This window comes from Hemicordylus capensis, chromosome 3, assembly GCF_027244095.1.
Source record: "Hemicordylus capensis ecotype Gifberg chromosome 3, rHemCap1.1.pri, whole genome shotgun sequence".
Classification (NCBI taxonomy): domain Eukaryota; kingdom Metazoa; phylum Chordata; class Lepidosauria; order Squamata; family Cordylidae; genus Hemicordylus; species Hemicordylus capensis.
The window spans coordinates 195,022,288-195,044,206 of record NC_069659.1 but is presented as its reverse complement, the minus strand read 5'-3'; the positions used below and the strand labels follow the sequence as shown (position 1 = coordinate 195,044,206).

Here is a 21,919-nt window from a genome sequence, read left to right as displayed (position 1 = left end):
GCCTTTTTCACAGCTGCTGCACATTGAGTTGACACTTTCAATGAGCTGTCCACCACGACCCCAAGATCCCTCTCCTGGTCAGTCACCAACAGCTCAGATCCCATCAACGTATACTTGAAGTCGGAGTTTTCACTTATGAAGTTCAACTTAACTTATGAAGTTGAGGACATAGAGCATTATATATTTTATTGCTCTCTCTATCAGGACCTGAGAGAGATATCTTTTAGGACAAATCCTATATTCAATTTGTTTAAAAAAAATATGTGTAGGAGTAAATATGTTGGTTGCTTGCTGATGTTGATCCATATATTACATACCAAACAGCTTTGTTTGCAAAAGTGGCCAAGTCTATCCGTATTGCATTTCTGGAAAATACTGCAGTAAGCTGTAAAGGAGATCTTTTAATCTGATCATATTCTAGCTTATTTTATCCTTTGTTTTGTAATATATATGTGTTTTAAAATTGCTTTGTAAAGGCTTATAGTCATATACAATAAATGGGACTGAAAGAAAGTCAAAATTGAAAGTCAACCATTTTATTATAAACAAATAAAACTTCAGATCAGCATAATCAGACATTCAGTTCATATTAGAAGAAATTATTAATTCAGTACACAAAATATGGAAATATTAGAAATGGAAAAGTAAACAAAATCCTATGCACACACTTCAACAGCATCTGAGTTTAGACAATTCACAGATTAGTCTTCACAGTCTCCACCATTCAGAAATTTGATTTTCCAGATTCAAAGGGCAAGAAACCCATTTTGCTTGCTGCAATCTGATGATTTGCTATTGTTGCTGTTACTTGAATACAAACAACAAATGGTTTGACCTCAAGCCAGCTAAAATGAAGGACTGACATGCAAGCCAATCCCCCAGAAGAGAAATAAAGTGGCTTATGGATAAATCCTTCTAGTAAATCGGCTTGTACATGAGGCCATGTAAGTATTAAGCCACATTAGTAGGTTGAAGACATTTGCCCTTTTACACATGAAGAAATGCAGGCACAGGAGGATAGAAATAATTCATTCACTGCTCTCACAAATTAGTCTTTGTAAGTTGCAGTTGGGAACAGAACCTAGGATTCCCAATGTCCAGGCTGTTGCTATAAATGCTAGACTGCACTGCTCTTATCATCACCTGCCTCTCATTTCAGGCCACACAACACACACACACACACACACACAGAGCACACATACATCACATCCTAGATATAATCTGCTGCATTATACATAAAAGGAAAGCAAACAAAGCACTATTTTTAAGTGATGCAACTATCCCACAACCTAACAGAACATCAAGCTGGTTTATTTTTAAAAAGGAAAAGAAAAACACTCTGTACTCACAACTTAATGCAGGTGAATAATTAATATAAAAATACCTTTTGAAAGGTTTTAAAAAAAATAATTTAGCACAGATGAAAATAAAATACTGCAAAGAGATGTTGATACTCCTATGTCAGTTAAAGAAAATCTTAAGGCACATCAAAATATTTGTCCATTTACCAAAAAGGTGCCTGGACCAACTTGGGGACTGTTTGGTTACTTCTATTTACATCCTGCATCCAAATGTTTGGATCCATCCAGCCTGCATCAAGTTTGCAAGGCTAGCACCTGAGTCATCAGCTTTTGTGAGAGGGAGCTCAGTCATTACTGCTGAAATGGTAGCATTAGAGAGGCTGTATTGTGCAGGTTACCTCACGTGGCCCATCATGAGGAAGGAAAATCAATCTTTTTGCTGGCCCTCTTTCCCTTCAAATGCTGTTTGGAGCCGTTTTTATACCTTGTATTGGTCTGACATTATGACAAAGCAAACAAGCCAATCCACAACTTGGCATGGCCACTGCCGGCCAAATAGGTATTATCATTTTCACACATTACATTTTTAGGTGCACTGCACACCGAAAATGCAATGTCTAGAGAAATCCTAAGTGGCCCTCAGCAAAACTCTGCTACCTCCTCCGTTCCTCCATCATCTCATAGGACTCTTCGAAGATGCACTTAAGCAAAGAAAGGTGGGCAGAGAATGAAGAGTGTGTACAGGAGAGAAAATGTTGTAGCCTCTCTACTTAGCAAACTCGTTAACTGAAAGGAATAAAGTGCTTGAGGGGTTTTCCAGCACTTCCTTTTACTATTCTCTAAAAAATGACAAAGTGCCTCAGGTGACACAACTGTTCTTTAACAAACTGGGATGTTATGCCCCTGCTTTCACCTGGACAAAAAAATTCACCTTTGGTGCCAAGTCTCCTCGACTACAGCAGACACATCTTAGCAGGGGGTTGCTCAGGATAAACTTAAACATAAGACCATGAGAAACCCTGAGGATCAGACCAAGCATCCATCATCATTCTGTTTTCAATAGAGGCCAGCCATAATGCTTCTGAGAAGCCCACTGGCTGGGCACAAAAGCAACAGCTGCCCCCACCCCATTTTTTGTCCTGCAGAAACTGGTAGGGAGGTTTCATTTAGTGATCACGGCAATAGCGACTAGTGAACCTACCTTCTAGAAACCTGTCTAGTCTTCTTTTAAAGCTATCTAAAGTGTGGTGATCACATCTTCCAGCAGCAATGTTTATACTTTAATTATATGTCAGATAAAGAAGTACTTTTTTTTTAGTCTGTTGAATCTACTGCCAAGCTGTTTCATTGGATGACCCTGAGTTCCAGTGTCATGACAGAGGGAGCAGAAAAACTCTGCTTTCTCCAAAGCATTCACAATTTTACAAACCTCTAGCATGTTCTCTTGCCCGCAACCAGTATTCCCTCTAACAGGGATTCCCAGATGTTGCTGACTACTACAACTTCCAAAATCCCCAAGCAAAAGCCATTGCAGTTGGGGATTCTGGGAGTTGTAGTCAACAACATCTGGAAATCCCTGTTAGAGGGAACACTGCCCACAACCGCCACTTAATTGTCCGTCCGTCCCCCCCGAAACTAAAAAGCCCCAAGTGTTTTAACTTTTCCTTGTAGGGAAGGAGAGCCAACTCCTTGATCATGCTGGTTGCCCTTTTCTGCATTCTTGCAGGGTACTGATAGTCAACATGCAACAAATCAACTCATGGGAACATATCTGAAGTGGCCTTATACAGAATTGGACCATTGGTCCATCTAATCCTGTATTATCAACAGTGACTGGCAGCACCTCTCCAGGGTTTCACAGAGGGATGTCTCCCAGCCCTAATTGCAGAAGCCAGAGAGTGAACCCAGGACCTTCTGCGCACACAGGTCTGCTTGGTCTGTGTGAATTTGGAGCATGTACTATTCAATTCAGTGCTTTGGATTCTCCTGATGTGGAGATCTGAACATCTGATTCATCTGAATATTTGTTCATAGGATAGAATAACAGGGAGAATCACTAAATGCCTAAGATGTATTAAATTCTTTGTGGAATGGGATGTAGACAGAGGTAGAACTCCTTTAAGTGGACTTGAAATCTGCAAAAATTCAAATGAATAGCTGCAGGAGTTTCCTAAAATAAGTTTCTTTGGGGGTGGGGCGGGGAGGGGGCTTATAATTCATTTTTCTTATTCAACAGTGGGATGACAATAGCAAAGAACTGCTAGTCTCTTCCAAGGGTGTTATACAGAGATACAGCGACTCCTAGAAGGCACTTCAGCTGAGCAAACAAAGCTTGAAATATTCAAGCTCCTCCAAAACACTGATTGGAAGGGAACAAAAAGGCTGTCTTTAGATGTCAATTTCAAAGGACTCTTTCTCCCACTCAGCATTCTCCATATATGGGAGATCACCTCATTCCCTCCTTTTTGTAAGTTTCTGTTACAGTGTTTGCCCTTGAAAAACATCAAGAAAAAAGCTTCCAGAAGTCCAAATCTCTTCAAATCTTTTCCAACACTCCTGATTCAATTCAAAGAGCTTTGGAGGTCTAGCTATATGATTTGGATGCAGCTATTCAATGCCCTCTTTGGCCCAACCCTCAGCCAAATCGAAGAACAATCTAAAGCTTTGCAAAGCCCGGTCTTCTACCATTGAGCTACAGTCCCTCCTGGTACTACCCAGATATCTTTGTATTTGCAAAGTCAAAAACAACTGCTGCAACCAGCGATACTTTGGCCCAAGTCATCTGGTGCAAGAGCATTTCCCAGCAGACTCTGGGTGACACGAGGCAGGATGGGCACGCAACTGCAATACTGATGGGTTACATCAAAGAGAAACCCCTGGGCTTTGTCACAAATTAGCAAGAATACTACCACTGGAACAGAAAGGGAGGCTGCTTTGGCCCACACAGTCTTTTAGTCACAGACACCTGACTCTGAAATATAGCATAACTTACTATGGGAGCACAGGTTTGACTGGTTTTGAACTGGCATTATCCTGCTTTGCTTTTGTGTTTTGCTTACTGTTTGTTTGTTTTTAAGATCAGCCTCAGTGCCAATTGATGGGGAATTCAAATATAAATATAAATTGAGATAAGAGGGAGAGGAACCCAATACACCAGTGGCTGCCTAAACTGGCATAAGAGGGCTTAGTCGAGTTCCTGTCTTCATCCAGCGGGTGTGGCAATTGAGCAGTGGGTTGTTTGAGCCCTATTTGGGCAACTTGTGCTATGACTCTCTGTCACAAGTCCATAGCAAGGATTAGCTTGCTGCAACTCTTCCCCTGATACTTTGGGAGGAAAATCAGTGGACTGCCTTTGCACTGGCATTTTACATAATTTGAAGCACAATACTTATTAAGGTGGTTACATGCTAAGAGGGATTTTGTGTAGGTGCAGGTTTTCTTACCTACGTAGCAAGCAGGGGTACACTAAGGAGGAAAACTAATGGGATACTAAGATTTTAAAATAAACAAGCTATTTCTAATAAAATCTCCTCTTCCATGCAACTGTGAATGGTACAGGAGCTGTGTCCTTTCTTGCATCTGGTCACTGTATTTACCATGGTAAGTGCTCCTGCCACTCACCTGTAGTAAATACCATGATGATAAAACCAAGAAGTCTGTGGATCCTGTAACTTTTGCCTCCCTATTTAAAACCAGTGTAATATGGCTGTATAAACAACTTTCCTGCTAGGAACAACTACTCCTAAAGTGGAATGACCACTGACTCCTTCAGAATCTCTCTTGAAAGGAAGTTTGGGCAGCCACATTTTCTCCCCAAGGATCCATAGTGTGGTGTGGCAGCAGGAAGAAATAGAGATAGATGCAGATGACACAACAGCAAAGTGGATGTTGTGGAAGTTGATACAGGAGTAGAAAAAAATGGAAGCAGCAAATGCTACCTTGATCTTTCAAGTACATGCTCCACTATAGCATAACATACCCCAGAGGGCAGATATAGCTCTTTCTTGGACCTCTCTGACATCAGTGGGCCCTTGAAGGATTGGTGTGGACTTCAGTTACCACATTACACTTAATAGAAAGCCTCCATCATTATACACACACACCAGCAAGCACACCATCTAAAGACAGGTTCATTGTTTCAGTGACATAGCTTTGAATCAAATACTTGTAGTACCACCCACCTTCTCCTATTAGGAGAAGTCCCTCTGACACACTTCTTTTTCACACTCAGACAAGACCATTTTTCCACTCTGTTCGAATGTGTTCTCAACCAAATCTGTTTCAGGGTCATCAGTCAGCAATGATTGAAATAGCTTTCCTGCACAAGAATGGCCAAGTGCAGGATAGAAACAATCATGACACAGGAGCATGGTTAGAGGGAGAAGACTGTCCCAGCTCCACTTACTAAAATCAACCCCGAATCCTGGGGCTCACCTTCAGGCTTGTCTGCTACCCTTAAAAAATAACAAGTGTTCTGCTTCTCCTGTTCTCCTTTCCACCCTCACCCCTGCCCCTAATCTTCACATCAACCCCTTTCTCAGTCTCCAAGGGGCATCAGAACCTCTAGCTCAAGAAATCAGACTCATACTTTCTCTGCAAGAAAAAAAAAAGGAACACTTCCCCCTCCTTTCACCAAAGACACTACTTTCAGGAACCAGGTACCAGAAGAACTAATTGTTAGTGAAGAATCTGTTAGCAGTATTTCTGGGAAAGGAATCCTTGGCTTTGACACAGCCCTATTGGCTCTACCAGCTTCTAATAAGAGAAAGAGGGGGGGAAGGAGAGAGATTTTGCCAGGGATAACAGAATAAGAGGTGGAGGAAAAGGCAGCCCTGCCCCCGAGAATTACAAGTCTTAAAAACACTTTTTCAAAAGACAGTGCAGGAATGGATTAGTATCAATCACCTTGAGCATCCTGAAAGCATTGCTTGGAAATTAGTAAACAGAACATTAAACATAGAAGGAGAAGGAGGAGAGCAAGGGAGGTGAGGGAAGCAGGCCTTCAGCCAGTCTTGTGGCTACCATCACCAGTCCGAATTTTCCGAGCCATAATGACCTCCTTGGGCACTGTCTTGCAGTCACTGGCCAATCCAAGGTAATACATGGCATTAATGAAGGCTGTAGTGAAGTTCCACCGCCAGCCAAATTCACTGGTGGAATAATCAAAGGGGAAAGTATGGTGGTAGTTGTGGAAGCCTTCACCTAGAGACAGAACAGAAAGAACAACTATAAGGCACAAATGTATCTTTAATGGCTTCACCTAGGAAGTAGATTTTGGAGAGGCGTCAACCCTACTCAACGCCCAAATCTTGATGCAGGGCAACTGTGTTAATTATTTATGTTAATGTGATAGATTGCCATTTAATCCACCACTCCTTAATGTGTGTGTCCTTCCTTAGCATCACATTTTCCCACAGAGATTACTGAAGAATTATTCTGCACTACTTCTCTTGCAAGAGGAATTGGTATGCCTGAATTGTTACTGTATCTCCTTTAACCAGAAGAGTTAAAGCAGATTAATATTACGTTAGAATGAAGTAATTGTTCATTACAACAGTGTTTCCCAACCACTGTGCCATGGGACACTGGCCAGTGTGCTTCTGAGTCAGCCCCCAAAGTGGAAATTATGCCTGGAAAATAATGCTAATTTGCTCCTTTATGCTTGGAAAAGAAGAATGTAGCTGACTTGCCCCATAATGCACTTTCCATGTGCATGAGGGGGAAAGTCCGCTTCAAAAATGAGGAGTTTAAACTCCTTGCTTTTGCAGCTGACCCACTGCTTAATACACCAGGAGGGTAAATAAAATAAATAAATAAATAAATAAATTGTGCAGTGGCTTTGCCACCGCAAACTGCTCTCTCGGGGTGGGGGGGGGGATGTTCCAATTCTGTTTTCTTACTCTGTGTCTCATGGCGGGTGGCAGGGAGGAAGTTTGGGAAACACTGGTCTAGAACACAGTCCAAGACTAAAGCCCCATTCATTTTAAAAATGTGTTACTGTACACAGTTACAGTGGGTCAGAAGTCCCACCCCCAACCCGTCAAGTCACCTTCTCACCCTACTACACATGCTAAGAGCAGGATTTGCATGAATAGGGAAGCACCTTATCCATGGTGATGGGTGCTTCCATGATTGCAAACCTCTCTATCCCTCACATACCTAAGGCTCCGAATACAACATAGTGGTTTTCCCTGGGGCTGATGTGCTGATCATATGGTCGGTTTCCATACATGTGGGCTGCACTGTTCACCAGCCAGGTGGCATTGAGGATCGCTGTGTAGCGGACGATGGAAGCCAGGAAGAAGCTGTTCCATAAGGATTCTCCCCAGAAGTACCAGGGCACAAAGGTAGGCAGAAAGAAGCACATGATCACCACAGAGACCTTATAATGCCTGCAAGAAAAGATAAATACACTGCAACTCAACATGCATTTTGTGGGGGAGAAAAATCACACTGAATGTCTAAAGTTTCCAAATCTCAATGTTTAGTACATTTTCTGCTGGATTCCACCTTATAGTAAATGCTGGTGTTAATGCTCCAATTTCAGTACATTTCAGTCTAAAAATAAAGGGAATATTCCAAATCTGAACTTGTAGTTCTTGAATTATGAATACTAAGTAGATGTTGAATATATTTAAAATTCCATTTATTTTCCAGAACACATGGCAGGGAATCAGGCTTTAGGGGAAGGGAAAAGGTTCCTCATATGTATACTGTATTACTATTACACTACTATACTACCACTACTACTACTATTATTAATTTAGTAATACAGCCAGTCCACCTCTTCAGATACAGTAAAAAGGGAAAGTAAGAAGTGCAGATGTGGTCCCAGGAATATGATTTACACCAGAGAGAGCAAGTGAAGCCCAAAATGCATTATGACAGATGGGGAGGGTGCAAATCAAGGTTCTGCTCAATTACAGTGTCTAGCATTCTGGAGCTGTTTATCTGACCACACATTCAAGATTATTTAATTTATTATTCATTTGGTTTTTAGTTCATAAATTGCCTAAATCTAGGCATCTTTTTGACAATGCTGAAGAAAGCAGGAGATACCATACCATGTAATAAATAAAAGCTACCATTCTGTTGTAGCAATGCAAAACAGCTTGAAAATAGGAGTGCCTTTCAATCTCAGCCCATCCAATTAACAATTTCCTCTCCACACTCAAGGATGGTTCCCAGTGAGGCAAGGTAGCTACTGTGCCATGAAGCAGGGAGTATGGACATCCTGCTTGGTCTCCGGCAGGCATTGTCTCACCAGTCTGCTGCTGCCCCCAGCTCCTTGTCACCCTCCCTGTGTGTTTCCCCCACCCTTGCCTGTTGGTCCCACACTTGATGTGGATACCGACCCCACTGCCCCTGTCCTCTTCCCCACTGGTGGACTTGCTGCACTTTCCATATGTGCCACTGCCTTAAGCTACAGGCCTGTCTTAAAAGTGGCAGTAAGGACAAAGCTTCACTCACACAGCAGTAACCTCTCCTTGTAGCCACTGCTTTGCTAGCTTCAGCAGCTAGAATGGCCTCTTCTTCACCATGCACCCTCTGCCATTACAGCAGCAAAGCATAGCATATCTTTCTTAACTTCCCATAACAGTAGCTAACCCTTTGCTCACCTCCTTTGGAACATCACAACTTTGTCAGCCTTGAGGTCAGAGAGGTCCAACTTACGACCTTTCTCTATGACATCAGGGTGTTTGCGCACCATCAGCCAGCCAATGTGAGAGAAGAAGAAGCCCCGAGAGGCATTATGAGGATCTGCATCTGTTTCAGAGAACTTGTGGTGGGCACGGTGGTCTCTAGTCCACTCATAGATATCATTCTAGATCAAACACAAAGTCAAAACATATTAGCAACATCCTGAACTGGGCAATGTTCCTCGGTGTAAAAATTATCCAAGAAAACTTATTAAACGTATACCCTGCCCTATCTGTAAGAAACAAAAAACATGCCCTTATCTCATTAATCCTGTATATAATGCTCTAAAGCAAGCAAATGTTATTCCCATTTCACAGAAGGGAACTAAGGCTGATGTGGACTTGGCTAGCCCTAGACCATTCCATAGATCAGGGGTAGGCAACCATGGTTCTCCAGCTGTTACTGAACTAAAATGACCATCATCGCAGCCCTAATAAATGGGGGCAACAGCTGCAGAGTCAAGGTTGCCTACCTCTGCCTTAGACCAACCCAGTGACTCTATACTAGGTTGAGATTTAACCCTGGTCTTTCAAGTCTCAGTCTAATATACTACTCAGCATACCACACTGGTTCTCAATACCAAGTTGTGGTATGGGAGAAATGTAGCATTTGGGGGAGGGGGAGGGGAATGTCCTGTAAATATTTTCCGTAGACCTCTATCACATTTTAACAGAGATTCTCAGATCCTTCCATATTATCCACTTAGCCACAAGGGCACACAACTTTCTTAAATGAAACTCTTTTCATTTCATTTTACATTTTTAAATAGGGGAAATATTTGGCTAAATGATGCCAACAGAAGAGACCATGAGAAAGAGCAGGCATATAAACAAGGTCTGGAAGCATGGGAGCATTTAAAGATCCTGCCTGTATGTTTTTTAATGTACTGATGAAAACACTAGAGCCCCTGTACAGCTCTAGTCACACTCTATTGCATGTGACTAGCGACCCTGGATGAGTTTGTGAAACTACATTCAACAAATACATTCAGTTTAATGGGGGCTAAGTGAGCAGATGGTATTGCAATAAACATATTGCAATACAAATACACATCTGTATTTACATGTCCAGGTTTTGCTGGATCAGGGCAGAAGGCAAAGCATGATACAGAGTGGTGAAATCTAGACAAGTATGTTCAAATATGTGTTTTAATACTCAAGTGTTCAAGTATGATTTTAATACTCAACATATTGGGTATCCAATCCCAAACTACTTAGTTTTGATATTTGGAATACATGTATTGCAGTTTCACATGGTTTGTTATTTTTGTTGATAGAATTGGTTGTTACTTTGTATTTTTATCTTTCTGTATGCAGTGTAAACAAAAATAACTGGAGAAGTGGGGAAATGAGGAAGAGAAACCTGTTTGCTTGCTTGAAATGAAAGCAGATTGTTTCTGGAACCCAAATTTTGCATGAGAAACAAAAGTTTGTATGGAATACTAAGAAGGCAAAGTCCTATTCAGACATTATGTTAAAGACTCGTACAACAAATGTACAGTGTATACAGGTACAGATCTGTACAGACGTACAGCTATTCACATGTTATCTTGAATGCAGGTACAGAAGTACACTTCCTATCCGTATCATGCATTTGACGGGTCTGTATTTAGGTTCACTTTTTAAATGAACCCAGATACAGTCATACTTATGTACCTATATTTGTGTGAATGACTTCTGTACATTTGTACAACATCTGGACACTCATACAATATAATGCCTGAAAAGCGCTCAAGACTGCAAGATATGTGCAGGCTTGTCTGTCATTCTCATGTATCTATGGGCCTGGAATGTGATCATGTTGCTCCTCTTTCAAGCAATTCCTACCTGGAAAGCCATGGAGTTGACAACAGCAAAGAATATTCGGAGAGGTAAGGTGGCTTTGTAAGACCGATGACTCCAAAGGCGATGTGCCCCAGCTGTAATTCCCAGAGCACTCAAGATGAAGCACAGTCCGGCTGCACAAAAAAATAGGGATAGAAGGGAAGTAATTTATACTTCAGTATCATCTACCATTAAGACTACTAAAATCAACTCTGACTCAAGTAAGAGGAAGAAACTGGGCTCAGATTTGGAAAAGTATAAATGTGAGAAGAACTCTGGGAATTTCCATTCAGCTGGTTTGACAGGACTTTGGGCTTGGAAACAATTAGCTGTGCCACACAATCTTTTAGGGCCTATCCAGATTATCACTTACAAACATCACAAAGTTGTAATTCTGCCCTTCATCTTCTGGCTTGCAGACACTGCATATTAGACTTAACTAACCAAATCCAATTCATCACCAGCTAGCAAGGCCATTACAATTTGGAGTCCATCTGGAATGTAACTGCATGAATGTCATGGGTGCCTAACAGACAGCATCTGATCTCACAACTCCCCGTGCACATTGCAACCACTCAGTCTGGAAAACAGAGACACACGGTAGAGCAGAAACCAAAACGTGTTAAAGAAAACTATGGAGAAGCCCCTGGTCTGTTTCTTTTTCTTTCACATACACTCATACACACACACACATGCACACACACACACACACACATCTCTTCAGACTTTGCTTTAGCTGGACTCGTTGCCAAGGTGAAATGTTAAGAAGTATTCCCAGATGCTTCCTGAAGACAAATCATATTCAGTTCTGGATCACACCACCGGTTGAGGTTCTTAGTCCTTTCCTGTTTTGAGCAAGGTACCAGTGGAACAACCAGAAGAGAGATTTTTGACAAGAAAAGAATAGTAGACAGAAGTGGCCATCTCTCTCTCTCAGCAGCACTCTTTGGATCAGACTTCAGAGACCAAGTCCAGTCCTCAGCACTGGGGGAGGCCTCCAAATTGTTCCTTGGGGGCCTCCGCCCACCACACCTGCTGTGCTCACTGGGCCTGCCCACTTGTTGAGGGGTGGCGGGGCTGAGAGCCATGTGGACCCGCCTGCAGCCACCGGGCTGCTCATGCCTGCACAGTGCAATTCCGCAAGCATCGGAAGTGTGTGATGCCATGTATTTGCGATGCTTGCAGTGCAACTCATGAGTGTCAAAAAGGTAATATCATGCACTTGCAATGCTCATGCTGTCGCACTGCACAGGCACAAGTGGCCTGGTAACTACAGGCCGGCCCACATGGCTAGCCTCCCCACCACACAGAACAGGGGAGATCGGTAGGTGAATGGGCAAAAAAAGTATTAGCTTTTTTCTTTTTTCTTTTTGTGGGGCTTCCTCAGGGGTGGCCTCAGTCCATTCCTGTACTATGTGAACACTAGCGGGCAGCAGAAAGAAAAGAATAGCAAGCTCTTCCATTTACACCAATATGATCCCTTTGGAACTTCCACCATTCAGACTGTTCAAAATGGTGCCTAATCATTTTACATAAGCGATAACTGTTTAGAGCCCCTGGTTACAAGTTCGATCCTGACCAGGGGCTCAAGGTTGACTCAGCCTTCCATCCTTCCGAGGTCGGTAAAATGAGTACCCAGAATGTTGGGGGCAATATGCTAAATCATTGTAAACCGCTTAGAGAGCTCCGGCTATAGAGCGGTATATAAATGTAAGTGCTATTGCTAGATAGTACAAAGGTTGTGGAGTAGGCAAAACACAACTTCATAACATCTCCACAACTAAAGCAGCACAGCAGAACAGTGTGTGGGAGGAGGAGTGGGAGGAGACATGACACTGCCCTTTATGGCTCTCCTCAGACTTTCCCTCAGCAGACGCATTCTTGATTGCTGTTTGCTACATAGTGAGCAGCCCTACAAAGCTTGAACAAAAGCATCTTGTCTGTTCCTATTTTTGTATGCATGAGTGTTTCAGAAATGATAAAAAAGAATAAACTTGAAATGTAAACTTTGCCTTAACTATCGGGGGGGGGGGTTCCTTTGCCCCTATGCTGTTTATGCTCATTAAAAATAAGCATCTGCACACCTTCTGGAAGATTTAGGAATGCTTATTATCTTTGTGTGAAAGACATCTTGTTCTTTACTTTAACTGCCTGTTGGTTACAAGATACTTCCCAATACTGTTCCTTAAGCATCCTGAACAGCTGTTGTGCTATACCCCAGAAGTGGCAATCTTCTAGCTACAAGCCAGTCTCATTCAGGCCTTTCAGTCCCACCACAACAGCCATGGAAGCTCCCACTCTCTACAAGATGAGGTGGCAGGATTTAATCTGAGCCAAAATGTGGTGGTGTAATCTGCCATTTGATTCCTTTATATCTACAAGGTGCAGCCTGCTGAAGATCATTTGGAAGTGAAAGGGAAAGAAGTATCTCTTAATGGCTCAAAAACTAACAGTATTTTGATGGGTCTTCCAGTTGCCCTTTAAAGAGACTTCATCTTGGTTACAACAATATGCTTTCAACCCATTAAAGAATCCAGGATGCTTCCTAAGGGAAACGGTTTCTGTCTCCAACAGAAACAATTAATCCTCCCCAAAACCCTTGGGAAGCTTAGTTGAGCACAATGGTGAGAAGAGCTAAATCCCATAGGGTAGATTTACTTATGTGTAGAATTAAATAAATGAATGCAGTTTGAATGTAAAGCTATTGTAAAAGCCAACAAATCTAAAAATCTAAAATGCAAAAACAACAAAAAAAACCCATAGAGTAGAGAAAAAAGGCTAAAGAACAAAGCAAAATAACTAGACAAAATAACTAGACTTCCTTATTCAGAGGAAAATAAGCTTACCCCACAATGACGTGTGTAACTTTGCTGAAGGTATGAGGGAGATGCCATACAGGGCCGATACATGGAGTAAGAACATGAGGATAATGTTCCTCCAGACATATATAGTGGCAGGCTTGGGGCCCTCTTTCTCATGATAGCTCTCATCAAAAATATCATCTACCATGCCTCTCCCATCTTCTGTGTTCTCATGTGTGAGATGGACCTTCTTCGTGTTAGCTGCCCCATTCTGGGCCACATGAGCAAAGGCAGTGGTGGTGGAGAAATGTGAGGAGAGCTGGAATGAAAGACAAATATGAAAACAAAAAGTTAGATATAGAACAGTCAAACTTTATCTTGTCTAGTCAATAGTCTTAAGCTCTTTCAACTTAGAACAAATCCATGAGGCTACTGCATTTGTGACCCGTAAAGTACATGCTGGAAAGCTACTGCTATTTGCACTTGCTTGTAATTATCATATGTTATACCAACATGCTAGAGAAACTAAGCTTCCATTGCTTTTGCACTTCTACAATATTTTCATGACAATGAAAATATTTCATTCTGACACTATTCCACTAAAATGCAACAAACAAACAAACCACAAACCAGCTCTTGAAATATCCCAATAATGCCATGGTCCCTGACCTGAGGATCTACCACCTTAATAAGACTAACAGAAGAAAACTGAAGAAAATATGGTGTGCACTGTGCAGAGAAGGCACTATAAAAAGAACAAAGATTTTAATAAGGAATTTGAAGGTTTTATATATATAACCTTCTCCCCTTGGGGGAAGGTCCTCGAGGTGGCAGGGGGGTCCGTGGAGGTTCCCCCTCCCACTGCCAGCCTCCATTGTCACCCCTCCAGTTGGTTCGGCTGGTTCTTCGACCTGTTCGGGCCTCCGTAGTTTGGCACAGTGGCCATTTTGGATGCCACTGCACATGCGCAAATGGCCTCTGAAAGGCCTGGCATGACCCAAGGCCTTGCAGAGGCCATTTGCACATGTGCAGCATAATCCAAAATGGCCATGGCACTGAACTACAGAGGCCCGAACGGGCTGAAGAACCAGCTGAACCAGGAGGGGGGGCAAGAACCCAGGGGGTGACAATGGAGGCTGGTGGGTGGAGAGGAAACCTCTGCGAACACCACCACCCCCCAGTGCCTCGAGGACTGTCCCCGAAGGAGAGAAGGTGATATATATATATATACACACACACACACACACACACACACATATATATACACACACACACATATATACACACACACACACACATATATATATATATATAAAATGGGGGTGCCGGACCGAACTGGTCCAGTCAGGTTCGAGTTCGGTCCGGACTTGAACCGAACCGGGCCAGCCAGTTCCATGCACTTCCCTAAACATAAACAGGATCAGGCTGTAAGAGTCTTAACTAAGATCACACGTCAAGCTGTGGCGGGATAGAAAACAGTGCTAAAGTTATGTATGGAATATCATGTGCCACCGATCAGTTACTCTTCTATCAATTAATTAGGGTCACTACATTATTAAAGAAACCTCAGGCTTCAAGCCCACTGAACACAGTAGACTTACTTCTCAGCTATATATTTAATTCTCCTGGGTGCGCCTTAGAATGTGCGTCCTGGCGCCCAGCTGATTGGCTGGGCAGCGGAGGCGCCTGATAGGCTGAGGCGCACCCAGGAGAATTGGTCGTTGCAGTGGCCAGCCCATCCTGGGTAAGGGGGAAGAGGTAGCGGTGGCGGCAAAACCCGGCCTGGCCGCTGGAGGCAGGAAAGGGAGTGAGTGGGAAAGGGGGAAGTGGGGCGCAACCCCAGAGCCTGTTGGAGGCCGGGGAGAGGGGAAAATGGGTGGCAGGACTTCCCTGTTCACTGCCCGGGAGGAAGAACAGTGGCAGCGGGGCCCTTTTTGGCCACCCGCCACCCAGTAAGGAGGGCCTGTGGTGGTAGAAAATGGCCGCCCGCTGCCGTAAAATGCTCAGTGCGTGGGGGGGGGAGGGAGGGAGGAGAGGAACAGAAGGGGAGGGAGGGCAAGTAGGAAGGAGGGGGAGGGATGGCAAGAGAGTGGGGCAGGAGAGAGGGGGAGGGAGGGCAAGAGAAAGTGGGTCAGGAGGGAGGGGGAGGGAGGGCAAGAGAGAGTGGGGCAGGAGGGAGGGAGCAGGAGTGGGAGGGCAAAAGAGAGAGGGGCAGGAGGGGGAAGGTGAGTGAAAGAGTGGGGTGAGAGGGGGAGGGAGGGCAAGAGAGAGTTGAGGAGGAGGGAGGGGGCAAGAGAGAATGAGGCAGGAGGGAGGGGCAAGAGAGAGTGAGGCAGGAGGGAGGGGCAAGAGAGAGTGAGGCAGGAGGGAGGGGGCAAGAGAGAGTGAGGCAGGAGGGAGGGGGCAAGAGAGTGGGGCAGGAGGGAGGGAATGGGAGGGAGAGTGGGGCAGGAGGGAGGGGGGAACAGCCAGCCCCAAAGAGCGCACAGATGCTCTGTGCGGGTCAGCTAGTTTTTAAATAAATGCATTACAATCATTCATACAAAAATATGTAGAGTTGTACAAATACCTGAACATACAAAGCAGCATTAGTTTGTACTGTTTGAAGAGGGCTTTTAATTCCTTTCTTTTCCTGACCAAGGAGCCCTTCTTCAGAAATCTCCACAGCAGTGGCACAAGAAGGGCAGAGGGGGCCAGTGTTGAACAGATAGTCATGGGCAGGGCCCCCGGCACAGCGCCCCCAGGACACACACATACCCCACTCACCATGAGAGAGAGTGCCACCGCTCCTGCCACTTGCACTGCCGCTCTTGCCACTCCCTGCCACTGTCATGAGAACTCTCCATTCCCAATCGGCTCACAGACTGGTCAGAAACTGGAGGCCCTGTCTAGATAGAGGAATGGGGCCTCCAGCTTCTGCCTGGCCCACAAGTCAGCTGGCAAGTGGCAGTGGACAGCAGGGTGGCAGGAGTGGCAGCAAGGTACCACAAGTGGCAGTGGGCAGGAGTGGAGGCAGTGGCAAGGCACCACCAATGGTGAGCCTTCTAGATTCTGACTGACCTGTGAGCTGGCTGGCAAGCAACAGGGGGCAGCAGGAGCGGTCGCAACAAATAATGGGTTGGTCCCAGGCAGCCAGGCCCTGGCCCTTTCTGGGAGCCCTACGGCCCATCTTCACAGGACACAGGTGAGCAGCGGTAGCTACGCCCCTGCTCTACAGTTCCTAGCACTAGGCCCATGGAAAACTGAAGAAAGAGTCCTTCCTCCATGGGCCACGATAGTACGACTGGGGGAGGGAGCTGTAAATCATTGTAAGGTGGAAAGAAAGGAGTAAAAAATGAAAATATAAAATTGAGGGGGTGCATGGCTCTCTTTAAGCAACTCCAAAACAGCTAAATGGAAGAAAGAAGTGGACAGGGAAGGAAAACATGCTTAGTGAGCCACAGTGGCTCTGGTGAGGCCCTCTTACTCTAGTCAGGCTTTTAGTTCATAGTTTTAAAGCTTTGGTTTTAGAGTTTTTATTGTATTTTAGATTGTTTTAATAATTACATGAATGATTTAATGGTTTTATATTGTGAACCACCCAGGGACTCCTTTGTATGGGGCGGTATATAAATGTATAAAATAGCAAGTAAATATTGCTCTCTGATCAGTTGGGAAGAGAGAGAAATGGCAGCAGCATCATAAGAGGCCCTGTTTCCCGCACAAAATGACTCCCCCCACATCACCTAAGTTCAGAACTACAACAGTGAATGTGCTCTCTGCACCCCCACCCTTGTCAATCAAAGAGCCCTGCACAAACTTGCCCAGGATTGTTGTACCATCTTCATTCCACTAAAGGGGTCTACTGGCTCCCTCCCCTTTACCAATTAGCTGCTTGATTGCAGTCGCCTGGAGCTAGAGCAAAATGGCATGTAAATTACTTGCCTTCCTCAAGATATCAGGCTTTCCTCATATAAAGATTTAGGCATAGAGGTGAGGACCCTTGCTAACTGGGCAAAGAGGCACCTTTTAAGGTGGTGATTCTCTTTATTTAGCAGGGGGAGAGCAAACTGGCCCTATCCACCCCCAGCACAGTACCTCCGGTGACTGTTGCTGGTGTCTATCTTATGTTTCTTTTTAGATTGTGAGCCCTTTGGGAACAGGGATCCATCTTATTTTTTTGTTATTTCTCTGTGTAAACTACTCTGAGCCATTTTTGGAAGGGCAGTATAGAAATCGAATGAATGAATGAATGAATATTTCCACAGAGTGGTCCACCTATATCCTCTGGGAGGATCCTCTTTGCAGAGTTTACAGGGTGGCTGGTCTTAGGCAAGTGATACAAACTGTGTCTTGCTAATTCACTGTGCTGCATTTAAAATTATTAGAACATCTTTGTAGAACCCAAGGGAAGGAGTTGTGGTATGCAAAGACAAGGCATACCACAAGTGGAGTTGTTGAATTAGGAATATTAACAGTTTAATTATATATAGGGGGGGGGGAGTGCAGACTGCTCTTGCTGCTGGCTGTTTCTTAGCCCCGCCTGTACTCCAGGACTGGAACACAAATAACTAAAGTCCCATTCAAAAGTTGGCCTGGATCAAGGAATGGGTTAACAAAAACACCACAGTCCTCAATCATGTCAGTTCCATGATGAAAAAAATAAAAATAAAACTTATGACAAGTGTGCCAGTCTTTGAATTGCCAAGACCTTTTCCCAAGCATAATAAAAGTTGTATAGCATATGAATATTCACATTCATTTAGAATTCTTCCTTTCTAACCAGAAATAATCTACCGTTTTAATTCCACCTGTTTAAGAATTTGTTGTGAACTCAAAAGCCTGCATCGTTTTTCAACAACACAAATTAATATTAATATGGTATTAATATAATTATGATTTACAATACTCACATTGGATAATCAAGCACTTTAAAATCCCATTCATGTTAATGGAGAGCTAAGAACAATCCTGCTTAATAGTTCGGCACATGAAATCAATATGACTTAGAAGTACATAAATTGGTAAGATTGTGACGAGTGTTTTGATAATCTGCATTGAACTTCTGAAGCCTTGTGGCCTACTTCTACCAGAATGAAGGAATGAATGGAGGATTCTGTTACTAATATTATGTCTCATGGTGAACATTGGTGTAGAGTTGCTTGCCCTGATGGTAATAGAAAATACAAAGTGAATAAAGTGATGCTTTTTATTGGGCCACTTTATACTGATGGTGGTAAGCAACTGTTGTTGTTATTGTTTTACAGAACCTTTTGTAAAATAGATATACAGGAATTTGTAAAATAGATATATAGGAATACTTAATGATAGGAATACTTAATAAAAAATAGGAATACTTAATAATGTCAGTCCTTTTGTTTGTTCAGATGGATACTTGAGGAAAACATTTGAATAGTCTCTATTTAGACAATCTCCCATTCTCCATTAGAGACAATTTTAATGTAATCTACTTTATGCTGGTCAAAGACCATAAAAAAGTTTGAATGATTATAGACAATTTTGACAAATATAAAGATGTGAATACTCAGGCACAAACCCAAGCTGGACAAAAGAGGAACTTCTTTCCTATTTTCTTGGTCTTATTTTCTGGGATTGAAGGAGCATATGTAAATCAGGGGCTACCAAGAGCTGCTTTTCTGAGGCACATACAGTTTTGCACAGGTATTGCCAGTGGGAAAGCACATTGAGAATGACCTGGATGCTCCCTCAAGCAGAGCAAAGAGAACACGACAGGGGAAACCGCACTTGTAAAGGCCAGGGTGCCACCCTGAGAAACCTGTTCACATTCCTTGAGATAGCAAAAATTTCACTTAAACTTCAGCCCTATTCACACACTATGTTCAACATTCCTACAACAAAGCCCTGTTTAGGCATCCAGAGAGAACATGCTTACAGGCTGAAAGGGGGTCAGAAGTCCTGCCCTGGCTTATCACTCACTCTCCCATCCGGCTCTCTGAAGAGACTAAGGCTGGAATTGTGTCTGCCTCCATTTCCATGATCAGGAGGCTGGGGCACCCCAGTCAACACTGCTCTAAGTGTGAAGAGTGGGGTGGGAGAGGCTGGGGGCAGGACTTCCGACCCCCTTTCAGCCTTGTTGTAAGCAGGTTCACCGGTATTCTCTCTGAACACCTCAACAAGGCTCAAGTGTGCAGAGTACACAGGGACAGTTATTCACACATTATGGAGAACACAGGTACATCCATTTTCAGGGGCCTGGAGGCTGTTGATTTTAAAACAAGCACAGGCTCAGGCATTCACACAAAAACATGCACTTGTGTCGAGATATCTGTGCATTTGTACAACATGATGTCCGAGCAGGGCTCCCGTCTGCTATTTTTCTAATTTAGAGAGACAAACATCCCGATTCTAGCCACATGCATCTGGGAAAAAGTTCCAAAAAGTCCAAAGGCTTATATCCGAGTAAGTGTGCAAAGGATTACAACCGAATTGCCTTGCTCTTTCCTGGGATCTGCCTTGTGCTTTCAGAATACTGAAGCAGCCGCGGAGCGGCAAAGGACTGCAGTGGGACACTGGGTAAAAAGAAGATTCTCCCGTTAGTGATGGCTCCCCGCCATCGCGGCTGGATCGAGGGGCGCCTGGATTACGCTCTAAATCACGCATGGCTACGCTTGAAGCTTCCGGTCGTCCTAAAAACAAAGCCCTCGCGGGCGGCGCATCCGCGACCCCCGCCCTCACTCAGCAACTTAGTTTCAGATCCTGCGGAGCCCCCGCCCCCTCGTGTGCATTCAATACTGGCAAGTTAATATCGATTGCACTTGCTATAAGGCAAACTTCCGCACGGTAATGACATTACTGAAAAGGAACAATAAATTCAATGTACGTTATTTACATCCTAACAAACACACCCCTCTATTTTTCGGGAGGAGGGGGAACTTGGAAGCAAGCGATTTGCGTCAGGAATTATGCTCAGTGGAGCGCGATATTCCAGGCGCCACCGCGAAAGGATTAAGACGAAGAAAAAGGGCTGCGTGTAGAAAAGCGGGGGGTTCTCGTGGGTTCTTTGGCATTGGGATACTGGCATTTTGGGGGGGGGGGAGCGAATTCCTTGCGATCTAATGAGCATCCCCCAGGATGCTCCTGGCAGGGATCTGCCCTCTTGTCAACAAGGCTGGCCTTGTAAAATATGGCCCACCGACCTTCAGGCTTGCAGGTGGGTGCTCAGGTGCCCTTGGGTGGGTGAGCAGTGCGCTCTTTCGGGTGGGACACGCCTGAGCAGGGGGAAAGGGCTTCGTCTTACCTCCTCCTGGGGTAAAAGGGCAGGCATCGGAAGAGGTCTCGTTCTGCCAGAGGCTCCTTCAGCGGGGACGTGACGATGCTCTCTCTGAGCTTTTCACCACCAGTGGGGTATGCTGCTTCCTTCCTTCCTTCCCCGCAACCCACTGCTAGCAGCCGCTCAGCGGATCAGTCTTTTCCTGCTCGGATAATCTGCAGTTGCCGCTGCTGCCGCCACTGGCAGGAAGAGAATTCGTCTGCCTCTTCCCTGGAGGTAGGCGCTGCTGCTGCTGCTGCAACTTCTCAGTAGGACTCGCCACCCGGATTTTTGCCGCGGGGAACCTTCGCTGCGATATTTAAGCTCGACGCGTGAACTTGAGTAACCCGCTAAGAGGGTTCTCTATCTCCCTCCCTCTTTTTTTAAAATTGTGACCTTACTTTTTAAAAAAAATGGTTAGAGGCAGTAGCCGTTCAGGGTTCAAACACTCTGAAATTTTGCTCCTGAGCTGAAAAGGGCTGCCGGGGGTTGGTTGCTGGCGACGCTTAAGTGGCCGCGAGGTCAGAGGCTCAGGCATGAGGCGAACCCTAAGGATGATGATACCTTGGCACTTGGCAGAGGGCTCCTATTGGCTGGAGGAATTTTGGTGCCACCTCAACGCGTCCTCGGCATTGGCTGCCCGCAATCTGCTGTTGGACAGCGGCGATGCGCCTGCTGCTGCTCCCCACCCCCACCCCCACCCCCGTTGCATGCAAGACATTCGCAATTGCATGGCCAGCCATGTGACCGGCGCAGGATCCGCACCGCCCCGGGGCTTCAGGTCTGGCATGGCAATAAGAAGCAGGAGAGGCTTGCACCGGTTCCCGCAGCCGGGAAGGCAATGTCCTGTAGTTACCTTCACCAGGAAGTGGGTCAGGAGGTTCTTCTTCTCTCCGCGCGGAAGGAAAGCTCTCGCTTAGGAAAGCTCTCGCGGCTGTTGGATTAATCCAACATTAGAACGCCGGTTGCATCCCTGCTCACACAGTTTCGCACAGCAGAATTTCCCGGGCGGTGCATTTCAGT

General features: G+C 44.6%; 1 protein-coding gene across 1 annotated transcript; it reads right to left on the bottom strand.

Moving 5' to 3' along the window:
- Positions 1–514: 514 nt before the first annotated feature.
- SCD (stearoyl-CoA desaturase) lies at positions 515–21,406 on the bottom strand. The gene is made up of 6 exons (XM_053308109.1): positions 20,885–21,406; positions 13,672–13,945; positions 10,829–10,959; positions 8,921–9,126; positions 7,461–7,693; positions 515–6,503 (listed from the first exon to the last, which is right to left on the bottom strand). Exons 1-6 carry the CDS (start codon positions 20,909–20,911, stop codon positions 6,304–6,306), a joined length of 1,071 nt encoding a protein of 356 aa, XP_053164084.1. The 5' UTR covers positions 20,912–21,406; the 3' UTR covers positions 515–6,303.
- Positions 21,407–21,919: the final 513 nt, after the last annotated feature.

Bases quoted from the DNA above. Each gene is read 5' to 3' on its own strand.
- SCD (XM_053308109.1), bottom strand. From the start codon at position 20,911: ATGCCTGCCCTTTTACCCCAGGAGGAG. The intron at 13,946-20,884 runs GTAAGACGAAGC...CTTTCATTCCAG, and splicing joins CCCTTTTACCCCAGGAGGAG to CTCTCCTCACATTTCTCCAC. The intron at 10,960-13,671 runs GTAAGCTTATTT...TTTTTTGTGCAG, and splicing joins GTTACACACGTCATTGTGGG to CCGGACTGTGCTTCATCTTG.